Source organism: Polypterus senegalus, chromosome 12, assembly GCF_016835505.1.
Source record: "Polypterus senegalus isolate Bchr_013 chromosome 12, ASM1683550v1, whole genome shotgun sequence".
In the NCBI taxonomy this organism is placed as follows: domain Eukaryota; kingdom Metazoa; phylum Chordata; class Cladistia; order Polypteriformes; family Polypteridae; genus Polypterus; species Polypterus senegalus.
The window spans coordinates 49,578,537-49,604,450 of NC_053165.1; the positions used below are offsets into that span (position 1 = coordinate 49,578,537).

The following is a 25,914-nucleotide window of genomic DNA, read 5'->3' on the forward strand; positions in this document are numbered from 1 at the left end:
ATTTTGTTTTATTTAATTATTCTATTAGTAGAAAAGAGCAAAAAAAAATCAAATGTTACAGTATGTTTCATGACTGTATTATTTAAACGTTTTAAAATAACATATAAAATGCAGAATCTGGTGCTGAATGCCATTGTTTTTCAAAAGTAAACACTTTTTCCAATAACCTAACTATGGTCCAATTTTTCCCTGTAATAAATTTTTTTTTAAATAAACTGGATACAATCTGAAAATCTGTTAAATGAAATAAATGTAGAATTTTTTTTTTTTTTTGAGTACACCAAGATGTATTTGCTCACACCTTTCCAGACTACTCATGTAAAATGAAAGGACTAATTTTCCAATGTAACCTTATTTATGCATTACAACCAATACCATCTGTCTTAACAGTTACTAACCTTGTTGTATGTCACCTCTATTTTCATACCCATCAAATCCAGAGAGATGCTGTATTAAAAAGGTAAGTAAATATAATTTTTGCCACCTGTGCAACAGAATTAACTTAAGTGGAAGAAAACACACATGTCACAATCTATATGGGTTTGAGTCTGATGCTATAGCCAACTAACACTCATCCTGGTGAAAATCAGCACACACAAGCAAACCAGCACACATCTATGCATACAAAGCACACAAATAAATTAGTTGTGCACATTCACATGAAAAAAATATGGGATTCAAGTCTGTTTTCCTTGTTTAAACAATTTCCACACATGTATTTTGGTGCTGAACAATTCAGTGTAATGGATGCCAACTGATTTCAACTCTAGGTAGATATTTGGGGCATAGAAGTCTGTACATACTCGATGTTCCCTTTAAAATCTCTTAACCAAAACAAAAATCTTTCACCGAAAGTTCAGGTAGGAAGGTTTGGAGTAGTTAAACAACAAAAAGTCCATTTTATATAAATTATAGAGTTTCTTCTGGTAGAAGGGGGTTATTTTTTTAAAGAATTGGGCAGTCATATCATCTGTAGTCCTTGCAGTCTGTGAGGAGGAGGGGAACTTTACACCCTTATCAGCCCCAATCAGTTGCAGAATGTAGTGAGCATCATCATCCAAGGTTTCATATTTGCCTACCACATCATAGTGAAGAATACAAGGATGACAAAGTGAATGCACCCGCTCCCAGTGTTCATTGAAAGGTTCCTCTCTCTGTGTGTGGGGATCCACTAAATAATAAACAAATTCATCAAAGGAAACATCATCTCCTTTTTCCAAGGCGTCAGTACTCGGCTGTGGTCTATGGCGACGGATGATTTTGGTTCCATATCGTTTATGGAAAGCTGTATTGTATTTACGAGTAAATTTATTACGGTATGCAGAAACCAAACGCTCAAAGGGTTCACGAACAAAGATGAACTTCAGGTAGTTCCTCAGGCGATGGTTAATTTCTGGAGTGCTGTATTCAGAAAGCGTGCGAAGATTAGAAGGGATGTGGGCCTCATTGGCAGGGATTTTCAGTGGATCTTGGTATTTGCCATCCCCTGTCAACACCATAAGGACCCGTTTCCAGTTGGTGCAGGCCACTTTAGGAACATAGCAGTACAACAGCCCATGGCGATCATCAACAATGAGGTGCTTGAGATCATCTGGAGTTAATACACGTCGCTTTCTCGCATACACTTGGCAAACACTGTCCAGCAGCTCTCTCCGATTTTGGTGAATCACTTGTGCATCAGATTCAATCTAAAACCAAGAAAGTAAACAATTTTTTTAACATGTTTTCCTTAACAAGAATAAGAAAAAACAAACAAAAACAACTGACCAAATCTAACTAAGGAACAAATAAAAATTTAGCTTTCTTAACTTTTCAGAAAAAAAACATTGTCCTACAAAACAAAATGTCAAAAGGAGCAAAGTTAAAGAGTAATTTCAGCCTTTTCATAAAGCTACACTATCTCAGAAGAACACTTTAATAACATTAACGTTATATTGACCATGGGAGTCCTGTTAAAGAAATGTGGTAATCAGATGTCACCTACCACCTCACAGTTAGTGAAAGGCCAATAAATCAAATGCAAATGGTTGGGTAAACGTAAGAAAAATTAATGAAAAGCACAGTCATACCAACATGTGTAAAGAGGGAGCTGCTTAGAAAGCTGACATTTCTGTAAAGCACAAGTTTAACTCTGTCACGTTTTGTGCCTGAGATCTTAATGGTGTGGGTAAGCGGTAATATTACAACCTTAGGTCGCTGTAGAATTAATCAAGGGGCACAGAAGAATAATCTTAAGGACAAATATGAGCTTTGTATCAGATTTAATATTCTGGAGTCACCAGGGTTATAAGAGATTTATTTATTCTTGTTTATGTAAGAACATATGAAACTTTACATCTTAGTTGTATCGACAAAGAAATAAAAACAAAAAAAATGAATAGAGAAAATAGGATAAAAATTCACAATAAAACAGAAACATTTATATAAAGATAACATTTGACTGTATGTAATCCTTTGATAATGGCTTCTAACAAGAAATCTGTACCTAGAGCACAAAACACTGTATTAATAAGTGTTCTGCTGGTGGGTACTGCTTTTTAATGATAAATAGTTGTACTTTAACAGGGGAAAAAAACTTCTAGGAAGGTTTGAATTGGTATTCAGGGAGATAATCTTCCCTGATCTACCAAAGGTCAGGGCTGAGTATAATGGATGGCTTTCATTAGTTGAGATGACTCCCAGTTTTCTTCAGCATTGCCTCCACACACATGCATACCACACCATTCACATTAGCTCTAATGCTTTTTTTTTTTTAAGTTTGTCTGGCAACATGCTGAATACTTTTAAATTAAACCACATCTATCCTTCACGGCAAATACACTACTTAGTTAAAATATTTGAATTCACAAATTAATAAAATCACTAACAAGTTTAATAGACAAGCACTAGTAAGGGTTGATAGGTAAATTAACTAGTACCTGACTCAAAAATAAGTCTTAGTTTCAGTTAGGTTTTAGTATTCTTTGCCTAGATGATAAGCTACAGTTAATTCTTATTTACATGATAAGAAGCATGTTGTAGGTTCATGTAGGAATCATGTACACCAGGGATCCAAATCTTGGTCCTAAAGGGTTGTAGTGACTACAGGTTTTCATTTTAGCTAGTTTCTTAATTAGAAACCAATACTACAGCTACTGTAACAGAACTTTTTGGGCTTAATTTCACTCACTTGAGAGTTAAAGAAGCTATCAGGGTATCTTAAATAGATTCATTCACACTTTTTTCTTGTTTTATTTACCAACAATTACATACATATAACAAGGCAACAAATAGCTCACCACCTCACTTACACCTGTAGTAAGTGATTTGCAACTGATGTAATAATGTTAAGGCCCTTTAATATCTATACTGATGACCTTTTCTGCATGTACCTCATGTATTTATCTTAATTTGAAAATACAAATTAGTGATGTATTCAATTTTGCCTGTACCCAATGCTGCTGGCTTGCCATGACCCTATAACAGATCAGAAAAAAGATGGACAAATGAATATGTGGATGGTTATTCTTAATCTAATAAAATTAGAAGAATCAACAGAGACAGTACAAAATATCACATATCAAGTGTACAAGAGATAGCCAATTCAAACAAATTCAAAATGACTATAATTGATTTGTAACATAATTCATTAGAAGTCACTGTTTAATCTTAAATTTTATAAGGTAAATGAATGTATATTTTTATTATATCTATGCTTTCTTTCATTTTAGAATTGCATCACAAGCATTTACAAAGGTTGCTCTAATCTCAAAAAGGCTTATCAGGTTAACACTAGAATTACCAGAGCCTACGAAAAAACTCGTAATTCCGTCCCACCTTAAACTGCTTCTTAAATCCCTTCACACCTCTCGCCAGCCCTTTGTCTTCTAAATGTGCTGATAAAGAGAAGCTAGGAGCAGCCGGCTATTCCATCCCCCCACCAATTTAGAACGTGCACGAACTTCTCTCAGCTCATGCCTTGATTGAGTATCTGGGAGTGAAGTGGAGTTTTAGAGTGGAAATAATAGATCGTTGTTTGGAACACACGCATTTCATGTCTGTTCCGTTTCTACAGTAATCTGTGTCAACACATTGTTAAAACAGAAACGTTTTTATATTCTAGTAGTAGATGACAAAATGTAGGCATAAACTATATAATGTATGAAGCCTGAAGTCCAAATAGCAAAGAAACATTTTCACAAGAATAACACAATTGCGCTTTTATTCAAAAATATAACTGCAGAAACAAAAAGCCGCCTAAATATGTGACATTGACACCACTTTATTGTAACTGCCTCCGTGGCTCGATAGACTCAGCCCCCGCTTGGGAATCAGAAGGTCACGAGTTCGATCCTGCGCCCCTCTGTTTTGAGAAGTAAACTGCTCTTATTCTTACTGTTTTAAAATAAAAGCATACATTTGATTTCAGTATGTAACAGCCGGTGCAATTTATGATCCTTGTAAAGGCTAGCTTTTTTTTTTTTTTAATTCACTTTTCATTCTCTCAGTCGCGTTCAGAATCAATCTATACAACCCCATCTGACACGGCTGTTTTCACTAAAGACGCGCTATAGCTCTGCAGTGTACCACGATGCATACTAACGCCAAACACCCTCAACCTAAAGTACCCGGGCTCTGACACACAAACGCTGGCGAAGCTGCTTTCTTCGTATCTCACCGTCACTTGCTTTTCTTTTTATTCAGTTTTATTGAGTGTTCCTGCCAGTCCCGCATGTTGCTGTATGCTGTTTCTTTTGTACTCCGGGACATGCAGAGGAAAGAATGGTAAAGACCAGTAACTTCGGCGCTATATGCAATCATCAGACACTCCCCATCTGCCCGTGTCGCTCAAACACAGGAACATATATTGGTGTAAAAGTATAACAAAAGTGCACTTTTATTCAAGTGCACTTTTCCCATCGCCTTTTCCTGTAAGAAGCAGTGTACACACTTCTCTCTATGCTGTGGTTTCTATTACACACCTGAAAGAAAGAGACAATACATGTGAACATATCCAGCATACAGCAACATGCGGGACTGGCAGGAACACTCAATAAAACTGAATAAAAAGAAAATCAAGTGACGGTGAGATACGAAGAAGACAGCTTCGCCAGCGTCTGTGTGTCAGAACCGGGTGGGGGGGCGTTAGTATGCATCGTGGTACAACGCAGAGCTATAGCGTCTGTATTCTGTTTCTTTTGTACTCCAGGGCACGCAGAGGAGAGAATAATAAAGAGCAGTAAGTTCGGCGCTATATGCAATCATCAGACACTCCCATCTGCCCGTTGTTTTGTTATACTTTTCAATACTTTTTATACTGCTCAAACTGGCATGCTCAAAAAATACACGTGTAATGCCACGAAAAGTGCACGCAGACACTTCATTTCACAAGGTGTGTAATAGAAACCACAGCATAGAGAGAAGTGTGTACACTGCTTCTTACAGGAAAAGGCGATGGGAAAAGTGCACTTGAATAAAAGTGCACTTTTGTTATACTTTTACACCAATATATGTTCCTGTGTTTGAACGACACGGGCAGATGGGGAGTGTCTGATGATTGCATATAGCGCCGGTTACTGGTCTTTACCATTCTTTCCTCTGCATGTCCCGAGTACAAAAGAAACAGCATACAGCAACATGCGGGACTGGCAGGAACACTCAATAAAACTGAATAAAAAGAAAAGCAAGTGACGGTGAGATACGAAGAAAGCAGCTTCGCCAGCGTTTGTGTGTCAGAGCCCGGGTACTTTAGGTTGAGGGTGTTTGGCGTTAGTATGCATCGTGGTACACTGCAGAGCTATAGCGTCTTTAGTGAAAACAGCCGTGTCAGATGGGGTTGTATAGATTGATTCTGAACGCGACTGAGAGAATGAAAAGTGAATTAAAAAAAAAAAAGCTAGCCTTTACAAGGATCATAAATTGCACCGGCTGTTACATACTGAAATCAAATGTATGCTTTTATTTTAAAACAGTAAGAATAAGAGCAGTTTACTTCTCAAAACAGAGGGGCGCAGGATCGAACTCGTGACCTTCTGATTCCCAAGCGGGGCTGAGTCTATCGAGCCACGGAGGCAGTTACAATAAAGTGGTGTCAATGTCACATATTTAGGCGGCTTTTTGTTTCTGCAGTTATATTTTTGAATAAAAGCGCAATTGTGTTATTCTTGTGAAAATGTTTCTTTGCTATTTGGACTTCAGGCTTCATACATTATATAGTTTATGCCTACATTTTGTCATCTACTACTAGAATATAAAAACGTTTCTGTTTTAACAATGTGTTGACACAGATTACTGTAGAAACGGAACAGACATGAAATGCGTGTGTTCCAAACAACGATCTATTATTTCCACTCTAAAACTCCACTTCACTCCCAGATACTCAATCAAGGCATGAGCTGAGAGAAGTTCGTGCACGTTCTAAATTGGTGGGGGATGGAATAGCCGGCTGCTCCTAGCTTCTCTTTATCAGCACATTTAGAAGACAAAGGGCGCTGGCGGAGAGGTGTGAAGGGATTTAAGAAGCAGTTTAAGGTGGGACGGAATTACGAGTTTTTTCGTAGGCTCTGGTAATTCTAGTGTTAAAAACATTTAAAAAATGTATTTGATTCAAAAAAACAACATTTGATCTTACTGGTCAGCAACAATTATACTTTGAGACCAATTAGCTCACCTTACTAATTACTACCTTTTTAATGGCACTTTTCATGCATGACACCATCATAAAGATTGAAAGCCAGTGAAAACCTCTAAAAAATAAACCACTAAAAAATGAGATCTATGGCACCTTAAAGGGTCAAAGTGAATGAGATTTAAGAACTGCCCAAACAGCTTGACAAACACACACTACGTGTTCAGTGTTAGCGCTTATGAATATAGCTTTTCATTCACTTCTTTCCCTACAATGAACATAAACTTTAAAAAGTCAATTTTTAAACATTTAGTGTGAAAAATATGGAATAAACACACCATTCACAGCAAAATACTATAAAAACTGAAGTAGGTTTTAATTTGTGCTATGACAGAAAAATCACTACAAGTGTTTGTGTGTATGAATAGACTAAGGCATCTTGGGAATTAACTGCTTCTATAAGGTGAGGCCTGCAGAGCCAGACCTGCAAGCGATGTTTGTCCCTGCTCTTTGGGCCAAAAGACAACAAATGATAACATAGTTTCGTCATCTGATAGATGCCACATGTCATAAGTATAATAAAAGAGACGTTAGGTTGTCAGAGTGGGCTCAAGCAATCAAGATTCCAGGTGGAAAAACCTAGGGTAACCAACAATTTAATGAGGGCATGCCCCTGAAAAAACGGCATGGAAACAGTCAAGTTGGCAGGGCAACATCCACAATTAACTAGAAAGATTGTGAGAGGACTCAAAAAACTGACATGTTTCGCAGGTCCAATCGGAAAACCCTATTTGGGAGAAGTTTGGAGAATGACATTTATCTGGTCTCCAAGACAACCTATCACACGATTTAAGCAGGATAGGTCGTGTCACCTGGGCTGTTGTCAGAAAGGGTGGGGGAATGTGGATTATGACTGGGAATACCATAAGGAGATGGAAGACTTTTTCCAAAGATCTTGTAAACCCTGCCAAAATAGCTTTCTCAGAAGGAGATATTAGATGCATATGGTGGATTATATCTGCTTCTATATCTAAATGACAGAATATCTGAATCCACAGTGACCTTTATTTAACACAAGTCATCCTACCTGGAAAAACCCTAGCTGGGGTACCAGGAATTTGACCACATCGGAGAGTAAAACACTGCTTACAGGAGGAGCTATCTTAGCTATGAAAATAAAAGTGTGTGGTCCTTGAATTGATATGAAATTGCACCAAACCCTGTCAACATGTGTTTTGTGAGCCTGGAAGTGACATGATCTGGATCTTATTTCAAATATTTTATAGCTGCTCCTTGTTCTCTATCATTTTGGGTGCTTTTAGAGAACAGTGATCTAATTGTAATATTTATTTTTTACTTTGGTGCAATTTTAACACTGTTGAAAATTAATCACATTCTTTTGTAGTATGATTTTGTTTTTTGTGGGTGGTGCCATTTTGAGATATATTGTTTCTGGTTGGCCCTGTCATTGCTACACGGGACACCTGGGAATATGCAAGGCATCATTACCATGATGGTATGAAGGTCATCGCTGTGCACTTCCTGGTCGTCCAAGTTAGTGACTTCAATGTAAAACCTTCCACTGTTAATTTGTGCTTGAATAAAGTAACATTTTTTTTGGTTTTGAAAAGTTTTCTCATTTGACAATAACTTTCATTGTAATTCTCATCTTCCCTGGTTATGTCTTTGGTTTGACTTCTGTCTCCAGATTCCAATTTCAAAATTTAACTTCTGCTTTCTGGGAAGTCAGTACAGGAAGAGGCTTGCCTTAACAAACCTCCAGAGGATCTTGTAAGAAGTGCGGCAAAAGTACATGGTTCCAGGGCCTTGGGTGCCTGCCATTCAATCTCTCTACTTGTTGATAATCAGTGGTTTTCCAATTTTGATATTCTATCCCTTTAAGTGAAATTACCAGTTATCTAATAATGCACCTCATCTTTCCTCCACAATCTTTGAAAAAGTAAATGTAAAATGAGTGAGAGTGACATACAGTATGAGTGAGATAGGTAAGCAGAATCTCATAGTGGTTCAAATTATGCTACTGACACTTTGTGTCTCTTCATCTGCCTTTGCTCCAATTGGAAAAAACAAAATAACATGTAGTGTGATAGACGGCTGGCTGTTCAATCCGGCCGTGACATCCCAGAGCAAGAAGAATGGAGGAAGGCAGGCTTTTCTGGATTCCGCCTACCTCGGGACGCTAGGTGGCAGCTCTCCTGGACGGCAACAGTTCCCCGGATTCCCTCAGGACATCCTGGGATATGAAGTCCGTTTCTTTAGCACCATTGGGGGCCGTCGGTGCCGCCAGGGGGAGCTCACAAAGAACCTGGGGAATTTATATTATTACTACAACCTGGAAGTACTTCAGAGTCAAGAGGACAGAAGCCCGCAAGGGGAGCCTGAGTTTTGTGGTAGAGTGACAGAGCAGCATGGTGAAGAGGAGGATTGTGTTATTGTGATTATTGAATTGTGAAGTTTGTGGTGCTTTGTGCACTTTATTTAAGAAAAATATTAACATTTTTCTTGGTGCTTTTAAACATGTGTCCTGGACGTCTGTCTGGTGGGTTCCACGGGGCAACAGCACCTCTAGCGTCCACAGTAGCCAATTACATCTTAAATGTAAGTAACCAAATAATAAGATGACTACGTTGCACATACTACACATATACTGTATATTCCATATATTGTGATATTGAGGTGGCCCACATAGCAGTCCTCAAATTAACAATAATGAGGTAAAAGTACATTAAACATAAAATTACAGGTAAACATATTAAAAAAAAAAACATATTAAACATAAACTTATAGGGAAAGATGATCAAAATCAACATGACTGCTTTTCTAGGCCTGACTACACAGGTTGCTGTTCTAGAAGAATGGCTTTCTTACTTGGCTAACCACAGTGCCAAACCAAAGCACCCACCAATTCTTACCTCCACGCTCTCTCTCTCTCTAAACCTTGGCCTTTCTTTCCTCCCATCATTCAAGCATTCTCCAGTAACACCTCCTGAATCCTGATAGCCCATGGTATGCTAAAAAGGTGGCTAAAATCGCATTGTAAAGTTTAAGTTAGGACTTGTTTCTGCTATCTCAGAGGTACCCATATTCATAGACTTCATACATTTGTATGAACATGTACATGTGTTTTTTCCACTGACTTCTGTATTCAATTTTACCCCACTAGATGGCAGTAAAAACTAAGAGCTGGTTACTTTTCTTTACAACATTAATTCAATTAAGGCAATTTTATATAGATGCTTTGGAAAGTATTATTTAATTAGACTTGCACAAAATTCTATAGGTAAATATTATTTTAAAAGGAGCTTTGTGATTCAAAGTGTTTTCTATGTTGTCTAAATCTATGAAATCCAGCCACTGAATTCACATATTAAATGAATGCTATTCAGTCTAATTTGAAATAGATATAACATGTGCTTTTAAACAACAAAGTCTTAACCCTGATAAATATTTTTAATTTGTAATTATTTATTATTAAAATATACAAATAAAGTATTTGAAATGTATTTCAATATATTCAGCATCAAAGTGAATTAATCTGGCACATTTATTCCTTTAAATTATGACCCACTTTTACCAACACAGTACATTTTGATGGTCTGGAGCCACTTTGCTTAAGATAAGCAGTGTAAGTCCTTTCACTATGTCCACCACTATAATCTTTTGAGTCATTGTTGTTGTGCAGCAGGTTTTAACAGCACAATGAATCAGTAGGCAGTTTGTGGTCTTCGCTCATAGAGTTAAATGGGCCACAGTCACCATCAGTATTGCCTGACTAAAGAATATTTTAACATATTGATATCATTGAGTATTTTACATTTTAACCATTGCATAGCACCTGTCTAGATATGTATTTGACCAAATGCAGGTGGATGGATCCACTTTCAACCACTGCATTATAAAATTATGAGAAAAATCCATGAGAAGCAGGAATTTCTTTCTCTATCCATATTTGACATTTTGTCAAAATTTTATTTTAGACATAAGTAGTTTCAGAGAGCACTACTGCCTGCTGTACAGCACGCGTTTAACATGATTTATGCAATGCCTGTCTTTCTTTAAGATTCATAGATGAGATTTATAAACTAGCAAACGAAACAGTGGCAAGTCTTTATAATTTACTTCTGATAAAGGTTAAACATAGTAAAAGATAAGAATCTTTTAAGAATGCCATCTCTTGTTACAATAGCCAAAACAATGTACACATTTTGGTGATTCTCCAAGGTTCCAGGAACCTAACTAGATATATACTTATTTTACTATTATTAAAATTATGAGCATAACTTACATTTTTATATAAAACAATCATTTAATTAATCTTTACTTTATATAATGCTGTCACTGACAGCACCATTATAATACAGTTTACGAATAAAACAAGACTGCTGCACAAAAAAAGCTCACAAGTTTTAAAAAACAGGTTTAAGAAAACTCTATTCCATTTTGTTTTATTTAATGAATACGGTAACATGATAATCGTGGCTAGACCCATTTTGGATATTAAAACAATACTATATGTTTGACTTATCATCTGATTTTAAATCATTCATTTTTAAATCAGTTTTATTATCTACACAGTGCTGTTTAGAAGTTATACTGCATCTTAAATGAGCAATTACTGAAAATGAACATCTGGACAACAGCTGTCTGCTGAAAAGCTAAGCAAAAAAGGGTAAAAACAAATGCAACTTTCCTTTCCCATAGCTGTGATAGCATATACTGGTGAAATTTTAAAATGCTGGTGGCAAGTAGGAACATGAAGAACATATGGAGGATATTAGGAACTGGCGGCTTGACAAAGTTCAAAAGCAGCCGAGTCATTTTAAGGGAATACTACTTAATCAGCATAAAATTAAATGTGAAGACTAAGAACCTGCCATCAACAACAGTTAAAACCCATGCATTTCTCAGAATGTAAGATTTATGCTACTTAAGTAAAACAATGCAAAAAAAAAAAAAAAAAGGATCAAAATTCTATACGAGTATAAGGGAGGTGTTTCTGTAACATTGCCATATGCACTTACAAATTAATGTCTTAAAACTGTCCTCTACTAATGCAGGAAGCATCGCTTACTTGTATATGTCACTAAAATGCACACAGACCAGCCTCATTCACATTTCAGGATTGTGCCTGGAATTGAAAGAGAAAAATATCCAATGTACGCTTCTTAAGAACAGACTGATAAATAAGTTACTACAACTGACCACTTGTTATGATTTTAATATTTGTACATACAGATTCTTCTTAAATACCTGAAGAATTTTTTTTCTCAAGGCATATAGAAGTGTTTTTCTTAATCTCAGTTTCCAAAAAATCTTTTAATGTTGGAGGGGCAGGGTCCGACAGAGAATGCACTGTGCAGCCTGTGTGAGAGAGATAAAGATGTTCTCGTTCACTAAAATCCTTCAGTTCTGGCATGTGGTTTCCAGGCCATCCTGGCATGGATCCGCTCAAAAAGGTGTGGAAGCTACAGGGGAGCTGTGACTTTGAACTGGGGTGGGAGAAACAGGAGTGAAAACTCATGGAAGAAGCACCATGAGCCTGAGCAATAAAATAGAAGAGTAGCTAACAGTCCTTTTAAGTCAGACTTTTTACCTCAGTTTTTTTTTTTTTTTTGCACCACGACAGCTGTTTGTACACTACACAGATTTAAGTCTGTTACTCTCCTGTATAACTACACTGATATATGAATACTTTTCTTAAACAACTGAAGAATATTTTCAGTTATTTGTATATTTAGAAAATAAGCAATATTTAAAGCTATATATATTTTTTTAAGAACGTCAAACTCATCAGGGGCCTCATGCCTAACACCGTGCATAGAATTCACATAAAACATGGTGTATGGACAAAAACAGAAATGTGCATATGCACAAAAAAATCCAGAAGAATAAATCTGCGTGTATGCCAACTTCCATGTTCTTCTGCTACATAAATCCTGGTCAGCATGAAATGTAACAGAAATGCATGCGCCTGCCGCCCCACCCTGACTCCTCCCAGAATTATGCCTCTTTGATTATGCAAATCAATATAAAAAGCCTCTTAAATTCAGCATTCTGTGAAAATACAATGACAAAAGCATGGGGGAAAAAAATCAGCAAATACCATGTGGAGGCAAGGTAAAACGTACTAGTTATTGGTTTAAGCAGTGGTATAAACAACTAAAGAAAGTTGATCGAGTGAGTTAGTAGTAACACTAAAATGCCTACCCTTTAGAATTCAGTGTTGTTTGCACTGGACTCCGTGATTATTAAAGGTGACTGGTGTTCAGTTGACTGTGTCAGAAGGAGCAGTACAGGAGAAAGCTGGAAAAGAAGTTGCAGAATAACAGCATGAAGGAAGTGTGGGATGGGCTGCAGTTCGAAGGGGGGTGCCACCACTGAGAGAGATGTGGAGAGAGCAAACCAGATAAATAACTTCTTTAACAGGTTTGACCACCCTAACCCACTCTGACCTTGGAGTACTGCACCCTCCACCCATCCTTCTGCTGATACCAGCATAGGAGAGAGTTACCCCCACCCACAATTGCAGCAGCCCAGGTAAGCAGAGAGCTGAGGAGACTTCGTGCCAGCAAAGCAGTGGATCCAGATGAAGTATCGTCACGATTGCTGAAGGCCTGTGCGCTGGAGCTGGGGAGTCCTCTACAGTGCATCTTGAATCTGAGCCTGGAACGAAGGGGAAGAGTCCCAAGGCTTTGGAAGACATCTTGCATCACCCCAGTCCCAAAGGTATCATGTCCTAGTGAGCTGAATGACTTCCGGCCTGTCGCTCTGACGTCACATGTGATGAAGACCATGGAGCGGCTGCTGCTTCACCACCTGAGGCCACAAATCTGCCACGCCCTCAACCCTCTGCAGTTCGCATACCAGGAGAAGGTGGGAGCAGAGGATGCCATCATCTATATGTTACACCGATCCCTCTCCCTCTTTGACAGAGGCAGTGGTGCAGTAAGAATTATGTTTCTGGACTTCTCTAGTGCCTTCAACACCATTCAACCTCTGCTCCTTAGGGCCAAGCTGACAGAGATGGGAGTAGATTCATACCTGGTGGTATGGATCGTGGACTATCCTACAGACAGATCTCTGTATGTGCGTCTCAGGAAATGCAGGTCTGACATTGTGGTTAGCAACACAGGAGCGCCGCAGGGGACTGTACATTCTCTGGTCCTGTTCAGCCTATATACATCGGACTTCCAATACAACTCGGAGTCCTGCCACATGCAAAAGTTCGATGATGACACAGCTATCATGGGCTGCATCGGGGTGGGCAGGAGGAGGAGTATAGGAACCTAATCAAGGACTTTGTTACATGGTGCGACTCAAACCACCTACAACTGAACACCAGCAAAACCAAGGAGCTGGTGGTGGATTTTAGGAGGCCCATGCCCCTCATGGACCCCATGATCATCAGAAGTGACTGTGTGCAGAGGGTACCTGGGAGTGCAGCTGGATGATAAATTGGACTGGACTGCCAATACTGATGCTCTGTCAGAGCCAACTATACTTCCTTAGAAGGCTGGCGTCCTTCAACATCTGCAATAAGATGCTGCAGATGTTCTATCAGACGGTTGTGGCGAGCGCCTCTTCTACACGGTGGTGTGCTGGGAAGGCAGCATAAATAAGAGGGACGCCTCACGCCTGGACAAACTTGTGAGGAAGACAGGCTCTATTATAGGCACAGAGCTAGACAGTTTGACATCAGTGGCAGAGTGACAGGCGCTAAGCAGGCACCTATCAATCATGGAGAATCCATTGCATCCACTACACAATATGATCTCCAGACAGAGGAGCAACTTCAGCAGCAGACTGCTGTCACTGTCCTCCTCCACTGACAGACTGAGGAGATCGTTCCTTCAGCACACTAAGCAACTCTACAATTCCACCCAGGGAGGTAAACGTTAACATTATACAGTACTAAGTTATTGTCCGTTATACCTGCATTTTTATCACTCTTAATATCACTCTTTAATATGGTTTTTTATCGGTATGCTGCTGCTGGAGTATGAGAATTTCACCTTGGGATTAATAAAGTATCTATCTATCTATGGTACAATGAAATTCAATATGCAAATCCTCCATAAACTAATTTTCCTATAAAACTGTAAAATAACAACAACAACAATAATAATCATGGCTCAGGTTGTGTAGTATTACAACTGTAATGCAAGTTTACAGTGAGATAATTGTACTTATACAGTAAGTACAAACAGTTCTAACGGGAGCACCTGATGGGACTGATTGAGTGCGTTTATAGCTCTTGGAATGAAATTTCTGAACCGAGAGGTCCATACAGGAAAGGCTCTGAAGCGTTTGCCAAATGGGAGAATTTCAAACAGACTGTGCCCATGGCTGAGGCAGAGTGTGCTAGAAGCTGTATCCCGATATTCTCCCAGCTCTTGACACAAACTGTAGTAGAGCTTTCCAATCAGCTGCTGTAGAGCTGTGATTCCACACTCAGATACAGTGGGGTGAAATACTCTGACTGGTGCACTGAGAGTAACAATGCTAAAGCAGCTATGGTATTTGGAATAGTTTGGCCATTCCGTGCACCATTATATGGTTACAGGGGTTCACCGACAAAAGCGCGATAGACATATGAGGGCCGACAAAACCGCAATGGACAAATGAACGGCGACAAACCTGCTAACTGGTTTTCGACAAATGCGCGCTGACAAAATCACCACGACAAAATCGCGAGAGAGGCCAAGAGAGTGGGACGCATATGCGCACATTATGTACACATTACGTGCTAGGTTATAACTGTTATAACTGCTGATGGCATGCCGCAAACAAATAACTCAGTCCAGGGTCGGCATAACGCGTAGTATACATTCGAAATTATCAGCAGTCAGGCAGCCAGAAGTCTAAATATGCTCAACTATCAAGACATCTTGCTGCAATTCTTCCTATATATGCAGGGCGTGATCTTAAGGACTATATGCATGTCGTGTCTCATAATATTGACTTCTAAAATAAACATTATTATATATGCTTTAAACTAGTAATTCATATTTAATGAAGCTTTCGCGATTCTGACGCCGCGTTTTAATCGGCGCTATTTTGTCGGCGCTCATATGTCTATCGCGCAAATGTCGGGTCACTGGTTACAGGTTGATTACAATCAGATGCCTTAAACTAAAAAACAATATGTGATTAATTTCAGTGTATTTGATACAGCCACGTCAGGGATGTGAAACTAAAAAATAAAGGGAACCACACAGGAACAGTAGCACTGCTTTGATGCTGGGTGTCGGCAGTCTGAAAAACCGAGCCGAAAACTTGCCTATGCAATGGTTTGAAGTGGCGTGAGAACGTGCGTGGCTTTACGGCAAGTTTAGTTTTTATACATAATGATGCGAGTGTGGAAACAGGTGTACGCACCATTGATACATGAGACACCAGGTCTGCCACATCTACCCACACATAGCCTGGCGAACCCCAGTTTGAAAACCTGGCTTAGACTGGTGCCGAACACCACATGTGTTAAATGCAAGTAAGGAAAAATTACACCTTTGAAATGAATCACATGCATTAATGTTTAACTATATATTTAGTATACTGTATATACACATTAGACACATATGAAAGACCTCTATGTCTCACACACACACACAACCTCTTCCTCTTTCAAACATAAAAGAAGATTTGCATTTAATCAATATCTGCATCATTCTTACCAGGCAAAGGGTCATGGGTTCATACTAAAATGAAAGAAGTGCCTGTTCCCCATCTTGCCAACAAATCAGTGCATCATGCATTAAAATCCTTTTCAGACATGTTCATGTGAATGAATCAAATACTCATCATATACAGTAAACCATAACTAAAAACCTCAGTGGAATAAAATATCTCATCATTATGTCTACAGAAGTCTTTTGATTTCTACACATTAGCTCTGTAAGGAATGGGTTTTCACTGGAATATTAAGCTATGCACATGTCAATTCAGGGTCAACTGAGAGAGGCTCAGACCTCAATATGTGCTCAAGAATGTACATTTGCTTTACTGTTTCTTGGAAATACTAACTGGCCTTTCTTGTTAAAGCAAAGCGTTAGAGCATTCAGTACAATGGAATATATTGTTCATAAATAAGCATAGCTCCTTAGAGCATCAGACCTCATCCAGGACTTTAACTTCTTACTTCATATGTTTAATACTGAAATAGTTGGCAGTCATATATGTGACATTCTCTATTTTCAGGAGAGCAAATAATTTATGCAATATGAGCCCATTTTAAGAAACAACTGTAATAATGTAGGTATTATGTTTTTAAATTCAGTGACGTCCATAAGAGTCACATGCACCTTGGATTCACTTATGCGTATTAGGTGAGTATCGATTAAGAATTTAACACCTTGTGTCAAATGTTCACAATGAAAGATATAATTGCACAATGCACACCTTGAAACAAGACTCTGTTTTATTTCACATTTTCCTTGCAGCTTGAAAAAGCTTCCTTGGGAGACCAGAGATCACTTTCACAACATCCTTGAGTCAGTTTTGAATAAGGTGAAATTTAGTCTACCTTTTCAATGCAGCCCCAAGCTGGAAATTACAGAAGCAATTAACGTCATTGCTTGAATTGTTATTTTCTTGTATACAAAGCATAGGGAAAGTATTGTAATCATACAAAAATTAAATTTCAAGATTTTATTGAATCTCGAGTCCAAAAACACCATTTTTGGAAGTATGTCTGTGTGTGTGTGTGTATAAACAAGATAACGAGTACACTTTCAATTAGTTCAACCAAATTTTGCATACAAGTATTAGGTACAAAATGTAGATTTCTATCAACTTTTAGGTTATTTCCATTAACCAGAAGTGGTACTTTGCCTTTTATTCATGCACCTGCAGAGTCCAATTTATTGGATTTGTTGATGGCTTTTTAATGTATATAATATAAAAATATAATCATTGTTTTGCAGTTTACTCCTCAAATATCCATCCCCATACCTGAGTATACAAGAAAGTCTAGGGGAGACTACTCCCAATTTTTGAATACTACAGACAGCCAGCAGTGTGTGGTACACTAGTGAAAACAAGACGCTGGTACAAATTTGTCAACCAGTAGAAACTTTTGTGTATAATTTTTAATGCTGTTCAGTACATTAGGAAGTTGCGTTTGTTACTTGTCACGAAAGTGATGTACATGTTGCAGTGGTATGGGAAGAGTGGGCATTTCATTACCTTCTGACAGAATGCAGCATATGATGGTACAGCTGCAAAGATGGAAAAAGAAGGTAAAGAATGAACAGTAGGCTTTCTTTGTGAAAATGGAAGGAATGGTGCAACATACTACTTCACCATGAATGAGGTGCCTTCTTTAAAAAATGTATATGATTTGAGAACAGCTATACTGAAACGCTTTGATGCAGTCTGATTTGTTTGTCATTTAAATGACCATTCAAATACAATCTTGATTCAAATCAAGTTTTGAAAAGTCTCAAGTAATTGTTTTAATATAAACGAAGCTAGGAGGACTTCATTTAAAATATTTTTAGATTTTTAAGTCTAGACCATTATATTTAGTAATACCATCCAAAATTTTGCAAACATCATGATACATAATTTTGATTATATCTTCCACGCTTACGGAGGCAGCCATCATCCAGAAAAATATCAGTATGTCTATGAAGCAGCAAAATGCATGCAACTGCATCCAGTGAGAGAGCTAGAACTATCATTAAGTTTTGCAAGTGTTGAATTTGTTTCTATAAAGGACTTCTCAAAACCTGCTATGAAAGGCAAACAAAAAATGTGTCTCAATGTGAGATTTTTTAACATTAGGACAAACAAGTCACAAAAATGCTACACTCAACACCAAATGAAATAAAAAGCTTATCTGAAGATGAAAAGCCTTTATACTGAAAGCTTTTCAGTTTTCCACACAAGGTGCTCTGCCATATGTAGGAGCAGTGTGTCATATACTGTATAACATATGCATTAATAATCATTATGACCATCAGTTTTGTCATAATTCAATCCCTTGTTATAACATCCAGTGGGACACGAGTGCATCTCATAACAACCTACATTCTTAAACAGCTTACTGTTTAATTTGATGAATACATGTTTATTTAGATTGCATATATATGTATTACATATGTATTTTTCTTTTTGTTTTTTATATATCAATACAAAGAGCTTACTAAATTATCCATCAAGAAAATATACAATAACTCTTAATGCAAATTTGTTAGTGTTATTGTTAACTAGTTGAGAAGGATATGCTTAAAAGTGCATACAGTAATTTTAGCAGACCAGAAAAAAAAACAAAAAAAAAAACACCAGTATATATAAGTAAATGCACTTCTTGGTTAATTTGTAACATTGGAGTTTCTAAAGAAATGAAGAATAATCTTCCTTTATAAGGTGTAAGAAAGAGTTGCATTTAATATAAAGTAAAAGCTACCTTACTGAAAAAAATGCTGAATGTATACTTCACTTGTTTAAAGTCCTTGGATTTCTTTCCTTCTAATCTGATCTTTGGCAAAATGCCTAAGTGTAAAAAGCGTTTAAGTGCTTATGTAATTTCAGTTGCTCAAGAATACAAAAAAGTGCAGTTATTTCTTAAAACAATGCACTTGGAGAATTTGAAGATGGAAATAAGACCCTCTATATTAAGTGTCTCTTTTCACTTGACATTATACACATTGTACTGTATGTGTTATAAGGTTTAGTATTTTGCAATAAGTGTCATGAGTCACTGATGTAAGTGAGTTCATTTCAACTAGTTTCACTGCAATGTGGGTTCCTACAAATTGGTTGGTTGTTTATTAACCCACCACATCTCTAACCACTTCCATCTAGGTTTACACTTTGACTTTTTTCTTGATTTCATTGTCTGAAACGTCATCACCTTTCCATCCATCATTCTCTGCTGTTTGCTACATCCTGTATACACCAAAGACAACTCAAATTGTTTCTCCTTATCATACAAGTTTATGAATTTATTGCCTCTACACCAGTCTTTAAATATTACTCCATAATTGCCTGCTACATTGTATCACCAAAAAGTCTGAACCTCCATTTATACTGAACACAACCAAAAAGAATCAGAACTCTTATATAAAAAAAAAAAAAAAGGAAACATTATCAGAACATAAGAAATTTGAGAAATAAAAGAAGACTATTCAATCCATCAAGACTGTTAGTTTAGGTAATAGCGAAACTGTCCCAATATCTCATCTATATTCTTCTTAAAGGTTGTCAAGGGTTCAGCTTCAACTATATGCCTCATTAATTTGTTCCAGATTACCTTGCCACCAATGTTTTTAAACCACTTTGGTTAACTGTTGCTTCTTAAAGTAAAATGAATTTGAAGAGACATTTTATGAGGCCAAAAGGTTAAACTCGGTTTGTCCTGTTAACCTTTTTTTGGTAGAGTGTATTACTGGATAATCTTGCATATTCTTAATGTGTTTTTAAGAAATCTCAGTAATTAGTTTTCTTGTGTTTCTTAAGTGAAATTTCATTTTTAATGACTTCATCCACCCATCCTCTTCCGCTTATCCAAGGTCGGGCAGCAGCTTGAGCCCAGACTTCCCTCTCCCCGGCCACTACTTCTAGCTCTTCTGGGAGAATCCCAAGGCGTTCCCGGGCCAGACATAGTCCCTCCAGCATGTCCTGGGTCTTCCCCGGGGCCAACTCCCGGTTGGACGTGCCCGAAACACCTCACCAGGGAGGCGTCCAGGAGGCATCCTGATAATATGCCTGAGCCACCTCATCTGACTCCTCTTGATGCGGAGGAGCAGCGGCTCTACTCTGAGCCCCTTCCGGATGACTTTTTAATGACTTGTCCTCTCAAATATGCTAAATGTGTTTCCTGGAGTGTCCCACAAGGTATTTCTTCACGTTTTAGTCTCTACTCAAAGATTAATTTGCCTGCCAGTATTAATGCCAAATGTTAGTTGTTCTACTGAAGCATGATGATTTCAGTTTTAGAATTAGAGAAACAAAGTCGTCTGTTGTCAACTGGCCATAGCTTGACAAAAATATAAATGGACATATACAGTTACGATCCTTGTGTGTTAAGACTCCATCAGACTACACAATCTTCCTCAGTGATTTTTAGCTGAACACTTCATTTACATAATCTCAGCTAGTCAGGGGCAGTGGCAGGTTTGATTTTGTCTTAAGTTGTAAGAGCTCACAACCAATATAGGCTCACCTGGAAGTACAATTCCTTTAATGCAGGTACAAGGGATAAGGAGTATGTTTTGGACTTTGCAAACAGAAGACAGGCTCGTCTGTCCAATGTCTTGTGTTTGTCATACCACAATACAATGGAAAAGGAAAAAAAGGGATGAGATTGTGATAGAACACACCACACCTAGAAAGCCTTCACTAGTACAGTCAGACAATAGCTGCCAGAATGCAGAGAGTTCATAATACTTTGGAAATCTGAAACCGTGCAGGAAAGTCATAATGGAGTCATGTAATCTGTTATCCCATGTGGCATCTAATCATGTAATCTGACATGCTCTAGCAATGAGATCAGCAGCTATAGCAGTCAAGTTTGACATCCCTTCCATCTAGAAGTTGTGTAATGTGCCAGTGTTTTTGACAGTGTATATCTGCTTTGTTTACTGAGAGTTTAAACTAGCCTGTATTAAATGGGTATCCTGCTTAAGATGTTTATTTCATCCCAAAGCATTGTAAACTGATGCTCTCCCTGTTGCATTCATGACTAAGCTCTTTAACATTTCAACTTAAAACAATGTAATGATTAACCAGTATTGTGATCTTTTTATTTTACAGTTTATCTTTTGAAACTGAAAAAATTGACTTACATTTTTTTTGACAAAATAAATTCCACAATTCTCACTGACAAGTTCTGCCATCAATAATAAAACTAGCAAAGGTTTGAAAAAGACTGTGTGGACAGAGAATACATGATTATGACTGGCAATCTCATCCTTCCCTTCCCAAACTTTATCACAAAAAGCTTGCGTTGGCCACTTGCAACCTATCTATCACATTACTGCACTTTAAGGCACATGTACTGAAGAAATTTCCCATCAACACTTTTCTGCAAATGCTACAATCCATCTTTATGTGTATCCCATCTTTTTGGGGTACATCCATACCATCACCTTGAATTCACTTTCCTGCAATCCACTAGTTAGCCACAATCTTTTCTTGGAAAAAATATAACTAGTGGTTACCTTGTCTTTTTGACACTGGAATGAGAATACTTCTTCAGTCTTCCCTTCCCTAACAATCAAATTCTCAAGGTCAGTAATTCGTTCAACATTAGGACATTCAGCTGTTGTCCGCATGCACCTATTGAAACTTTTGACACCAAGAGATCACTCTCAATAGGCTCATTGTACATTCAATTAAAAAGTATATACCTGTATATACTGTATGTATAATGCATTATACATGAATCATGTCATGATATATACAATTGAACATGTATTTCATATAAAAAAAGTTTAATTTAAACATGAAATCCCAATAAATAAGGAATCTTTTTGAATTCAATAGTATTTATTTATACTGAGGCCTACTGGAGACTGAAAATTCTGGTCACACACAAGTTGAGGAAAAGCCTGTATACTGTTCTTGTAAACTGTGTGGAGGCATGTTTGACTGCAAAAAAGAGGGTATAAGGACTGTGATCTAGAATAATGTTTGTTACAAGGTCACACAGTGAGTCAGAGGCAAGGGTTGATCTAGGTTTAAAGTTGTCCTGCTTGTCTTGCTAAGAGTATATACTGTGACATTCAGCAACGAATTTAAAACTCAAAAACTTTAGATAGACCAGATTTAGAAAGACTTTTGAAATTATCCTTTTTAAAATATGCTAACCTAGGACTGCTGGATTTTAGCCTTAAAATCACCCTGTATACTAGTGTTTGTTTCATATTTATATATACATACAGTATATGCAGTGAATTCAGAACGTAGTCAGGCGCCTTCACTTTTTGCTCATTTTATTGTGCCATGGATTTAGTTAGAAATGGATATTTTTGTCATTATTGCCCATCAGTCTGCAATCAATAACCAATCGTGGCAATCCAGATTCATTTTTTTTAGAAAGGTGCGTACATTTATTAAAAATCAAAAAAGAAATCTCTTATTCATACAAGTATTAAGAACCTTTGCTGTGGCACTTCACACAGAGGTAAGGCACACCCTGTTTGTTTTAAATACCCTTCAGAAGTGTCTAGAACTTGACTGGAGTCCAACTGAGGCAAACTGAATTGTTCCAGTTCCAGCGCAGAATTGACTGGAAATTGTTTAGAAAGGCACACATCTGTGCATACAAGGTTCCACAATCCATGCTGTATATATGTTAAGACAAAAGGCAAGCCATAATGTCTAAGGAACTCTCTGTAGATCTCAGTGATCAAATTGTTGTAAGACATCAGATCAGGGTGAGGCCTTAAAACCATATCTAAAGCTCTGAGTGTTTCTAGGGGCATAGTGGTCTCTTCCTAGAAATCGCAGTCTGGACAAATGGGGACTTGGAAAGGGAAGTGACCAAAATTAAATGGTTACTGTTTAAAGAGTTTCAGTGGTTTCCTGCTGAGATGGGAGATCCCCTTGGAAGAATGACCATCTCGGCAGCACTCCATCAATCAGCTGCTTATAGCACGCTGGACAGATGGAAGCCAATCTTGAGAGAAGACATATGACAGAATTTAAGGGACTCTGAGAGTGTGAGGGTTAAAATTCTCTGGTCTGATGAGATAAAAATGTAACTGGACAAAACTTCAAGCACTATGTCTATTGAAGACTAAGCACTGCTCATCACTTCCCTAACATCATTCCTATGGCGAAGCATGGTGGTGGAAGTATGATGCCACTGGGTAATTTTTACATTAGAAGGCAAACCTGTTCCCGAGTTCACGTGACTTCGGACAGGGACAACAGTCACCTTTCAGCGAAAAAATTAACCAAAGCATACAGCTAAGGCAGATGGCATTTTACAGATGCTTCCCTTCCAATTTAATGGACATTTTGATGATCTGCCAGGAAGAATGGGATAAACTGCCCAAATCCAAGTTCTGTAAAGACTTACTCAAGGAGACTCAAAATTGTAACTGCTGCCAAAGGTGCTTCTAACAAAGAATGAAATTAAGAGTTTCAGTTTAGGATACTTAATTTACAAACCTTTCTGAAAACATTACTTTGTCATTATGGGTTATTGAGCGTTGATGAATGGAGAAAAAAATACTTCTATTTCAAATTAAATCTACAACACAATAAAGTGCACAGATGGTGAAGGGATCTGAAAACTTTCTGAATCCTCTGTACATAGATATTAAGAAAGATATATAAACAGATATATCTATCTATCTCTCTCTGTGTCTGTGTCTATATATATATATATATATATATATATATATAAGGTGCGATCCAAAAGTTCCCAGGATGCATTTATTTAAAACCATACACACCAAATAACAATTAATGATGAGCAGTTCCTTCAAAATAGTCACCCGCTGAGTTGATACACCAATTCCAGCGAGATTTCAACCTTTCGAAGCACCTCTGGAAGTCGTTTTTTGTCAGTGTGTTCAAGGCGCTGGCTGTTACTGCTTGGATCTCCTCTACCATCTCAAATCTGCATCCCTTGAGCCTCATCTTCATCTTAGGAAATAAAAAAAAATCAGACGGTGCAAAATCAGGGGAGTACGGAGGGTGGGGAATGGCAGTAAACTTTGTAGAAGCCAAAAATTAGCGCAGAGTCAGAGATGTGTGAGCTAGTGCTTTGTCGTGATGCAAAAGAAATGACTTGTCAGCCCACATCTGAGGACATGTTCGGTGAATTCGATTTCGCAAACGCCTTAGAACATCCCTGTAGAATGTTCCATTCACCATCTGTCCTTGTGGCACAAATTCCTTGTGGATGACACCCTTCACATCAAAGAAGCAAATGAGCATTGACTTGGTGTTGCTGTGAACTTCTCAAGGTGTTTTGGGTCTTTCAAATCACTCATTATCACGAACAACCCTTCACAGATACAACTGAAGTTTAAACGAGAACTGCGATTTGAAAAACAACTGCGCCGACGTTATAACAACTCTCAAGGACAACTTGAACTGCTATCTAACCATGAGGGAAAACAGTACAACATTAAACTCCATGTAATGCCAATAATCTTGGAGTTAAGGTGTGCCCAAGTATCACAGCACAGTCAAAAGTATAGTGGAGCTGCCCATTTCTTGCTATTTCAATCCAGACTTGTAAGAAAACCAATATTAAATGTGCTAAAGAAGAAAGAGATCAATGTCACACACATGTCATCTGTTTACAGACCTTTCAGAGTTACTTCCAGTGCCCAAGTAAATAACACAAAAGTCAAGTATTATAGAGCAGATTAACAAAAATGATTAACTGTTGACAATATATTCACCACAACTATTTACTGTTTACTTTACTAGACTTCATAAAGTCTAGTATTTTTCTGCTTTTCTTTTCACTCTCTAAATCTAATGTTAAGAACCACCACAAAAAACAGACAAATCAGTACAATTTCAAGGAAGATCACATCACTTCACATCAAATGATGATGACAAAAATCTGCTTTAAAAAAAAGAAGATATGTTCTAAAGCAAATTATTGTAGTAACAAATATAAACAATATAATCCTAGGGAGTGTAACGAGAGTACCTTAGTATCAAAAGCATATAACTTGTTAGATGATCCTGTAAGTGATCTCTGGCATGTGATTTGCTGACAGAAAATATCTTCATTTATATTTCAGTGCCCTGACATCCAACACCTTGGTATGTTAAGCAGCTGTACATGAAGCTTGCAAAGAACTGTTTTAAGACAGTCTGGATGAATGTAGCTATCAGACAGTCAGGAATGGAAACTACTAACTGTACATTTTTTTTGCTTAAATTTGTTCTACTTTCTGCAATTCATGTATTTTAAATCAGGACTTTAATTTCTAAATAAACTACTAGCATATGTCTCTATGATCAATCTCCAAGCGAGAAATGGACATTTGTGAAATTAGTGAAATAAATGCTAACGTAGAATGCATATAAAGTATGCTGTACAATAAGCATTTTTAATTTAATATGAACAATATTTAACATGTACTGTATCCTGAAATTTCCAGAATTAGTAGTAAAATTACTAGTATTATTAAAATATATATAATATTGGTGTTATACCCATAACCACCAATAGTTTAACCGACATACACAATATGTCCAAATTTATGTGGACACTCCTCCAAATTACCAAGTTCAGGTGTTTCAGCTACACTCTTGTTAAAAGCTGCATAAAATCAGCAGTCATTCAGTTTCCATTGGCAATGGAA

General features: G+C 37.5%; 1 protein-coding gene across 1 annotated transcript in view; it reads right to left on the reverse strand.

Annotated features, from left to right (window-relative positions):
- Positions 1–258: 258 nt before the first annotated feature.
- si:ch211-236h17.3 (carbohydrate sulfotransferase 11) overlaps positions 259–25,914 on the reverse strand; it is a 72,817-nt gene continuing 47,161 nt past the window's right edge. Inside the window, exon 3 of the mRNA XM_039771141.1 lies at positions 259–1,688. Within this exon, the coding sequence (XP_039627075.1) occupies positions 846–1,688 (843 nt within the window). The 3' untranslated portion in view covers positions 259–845. The remainder of the gene's footprint in view (positions 1,689–25,914) is intronic.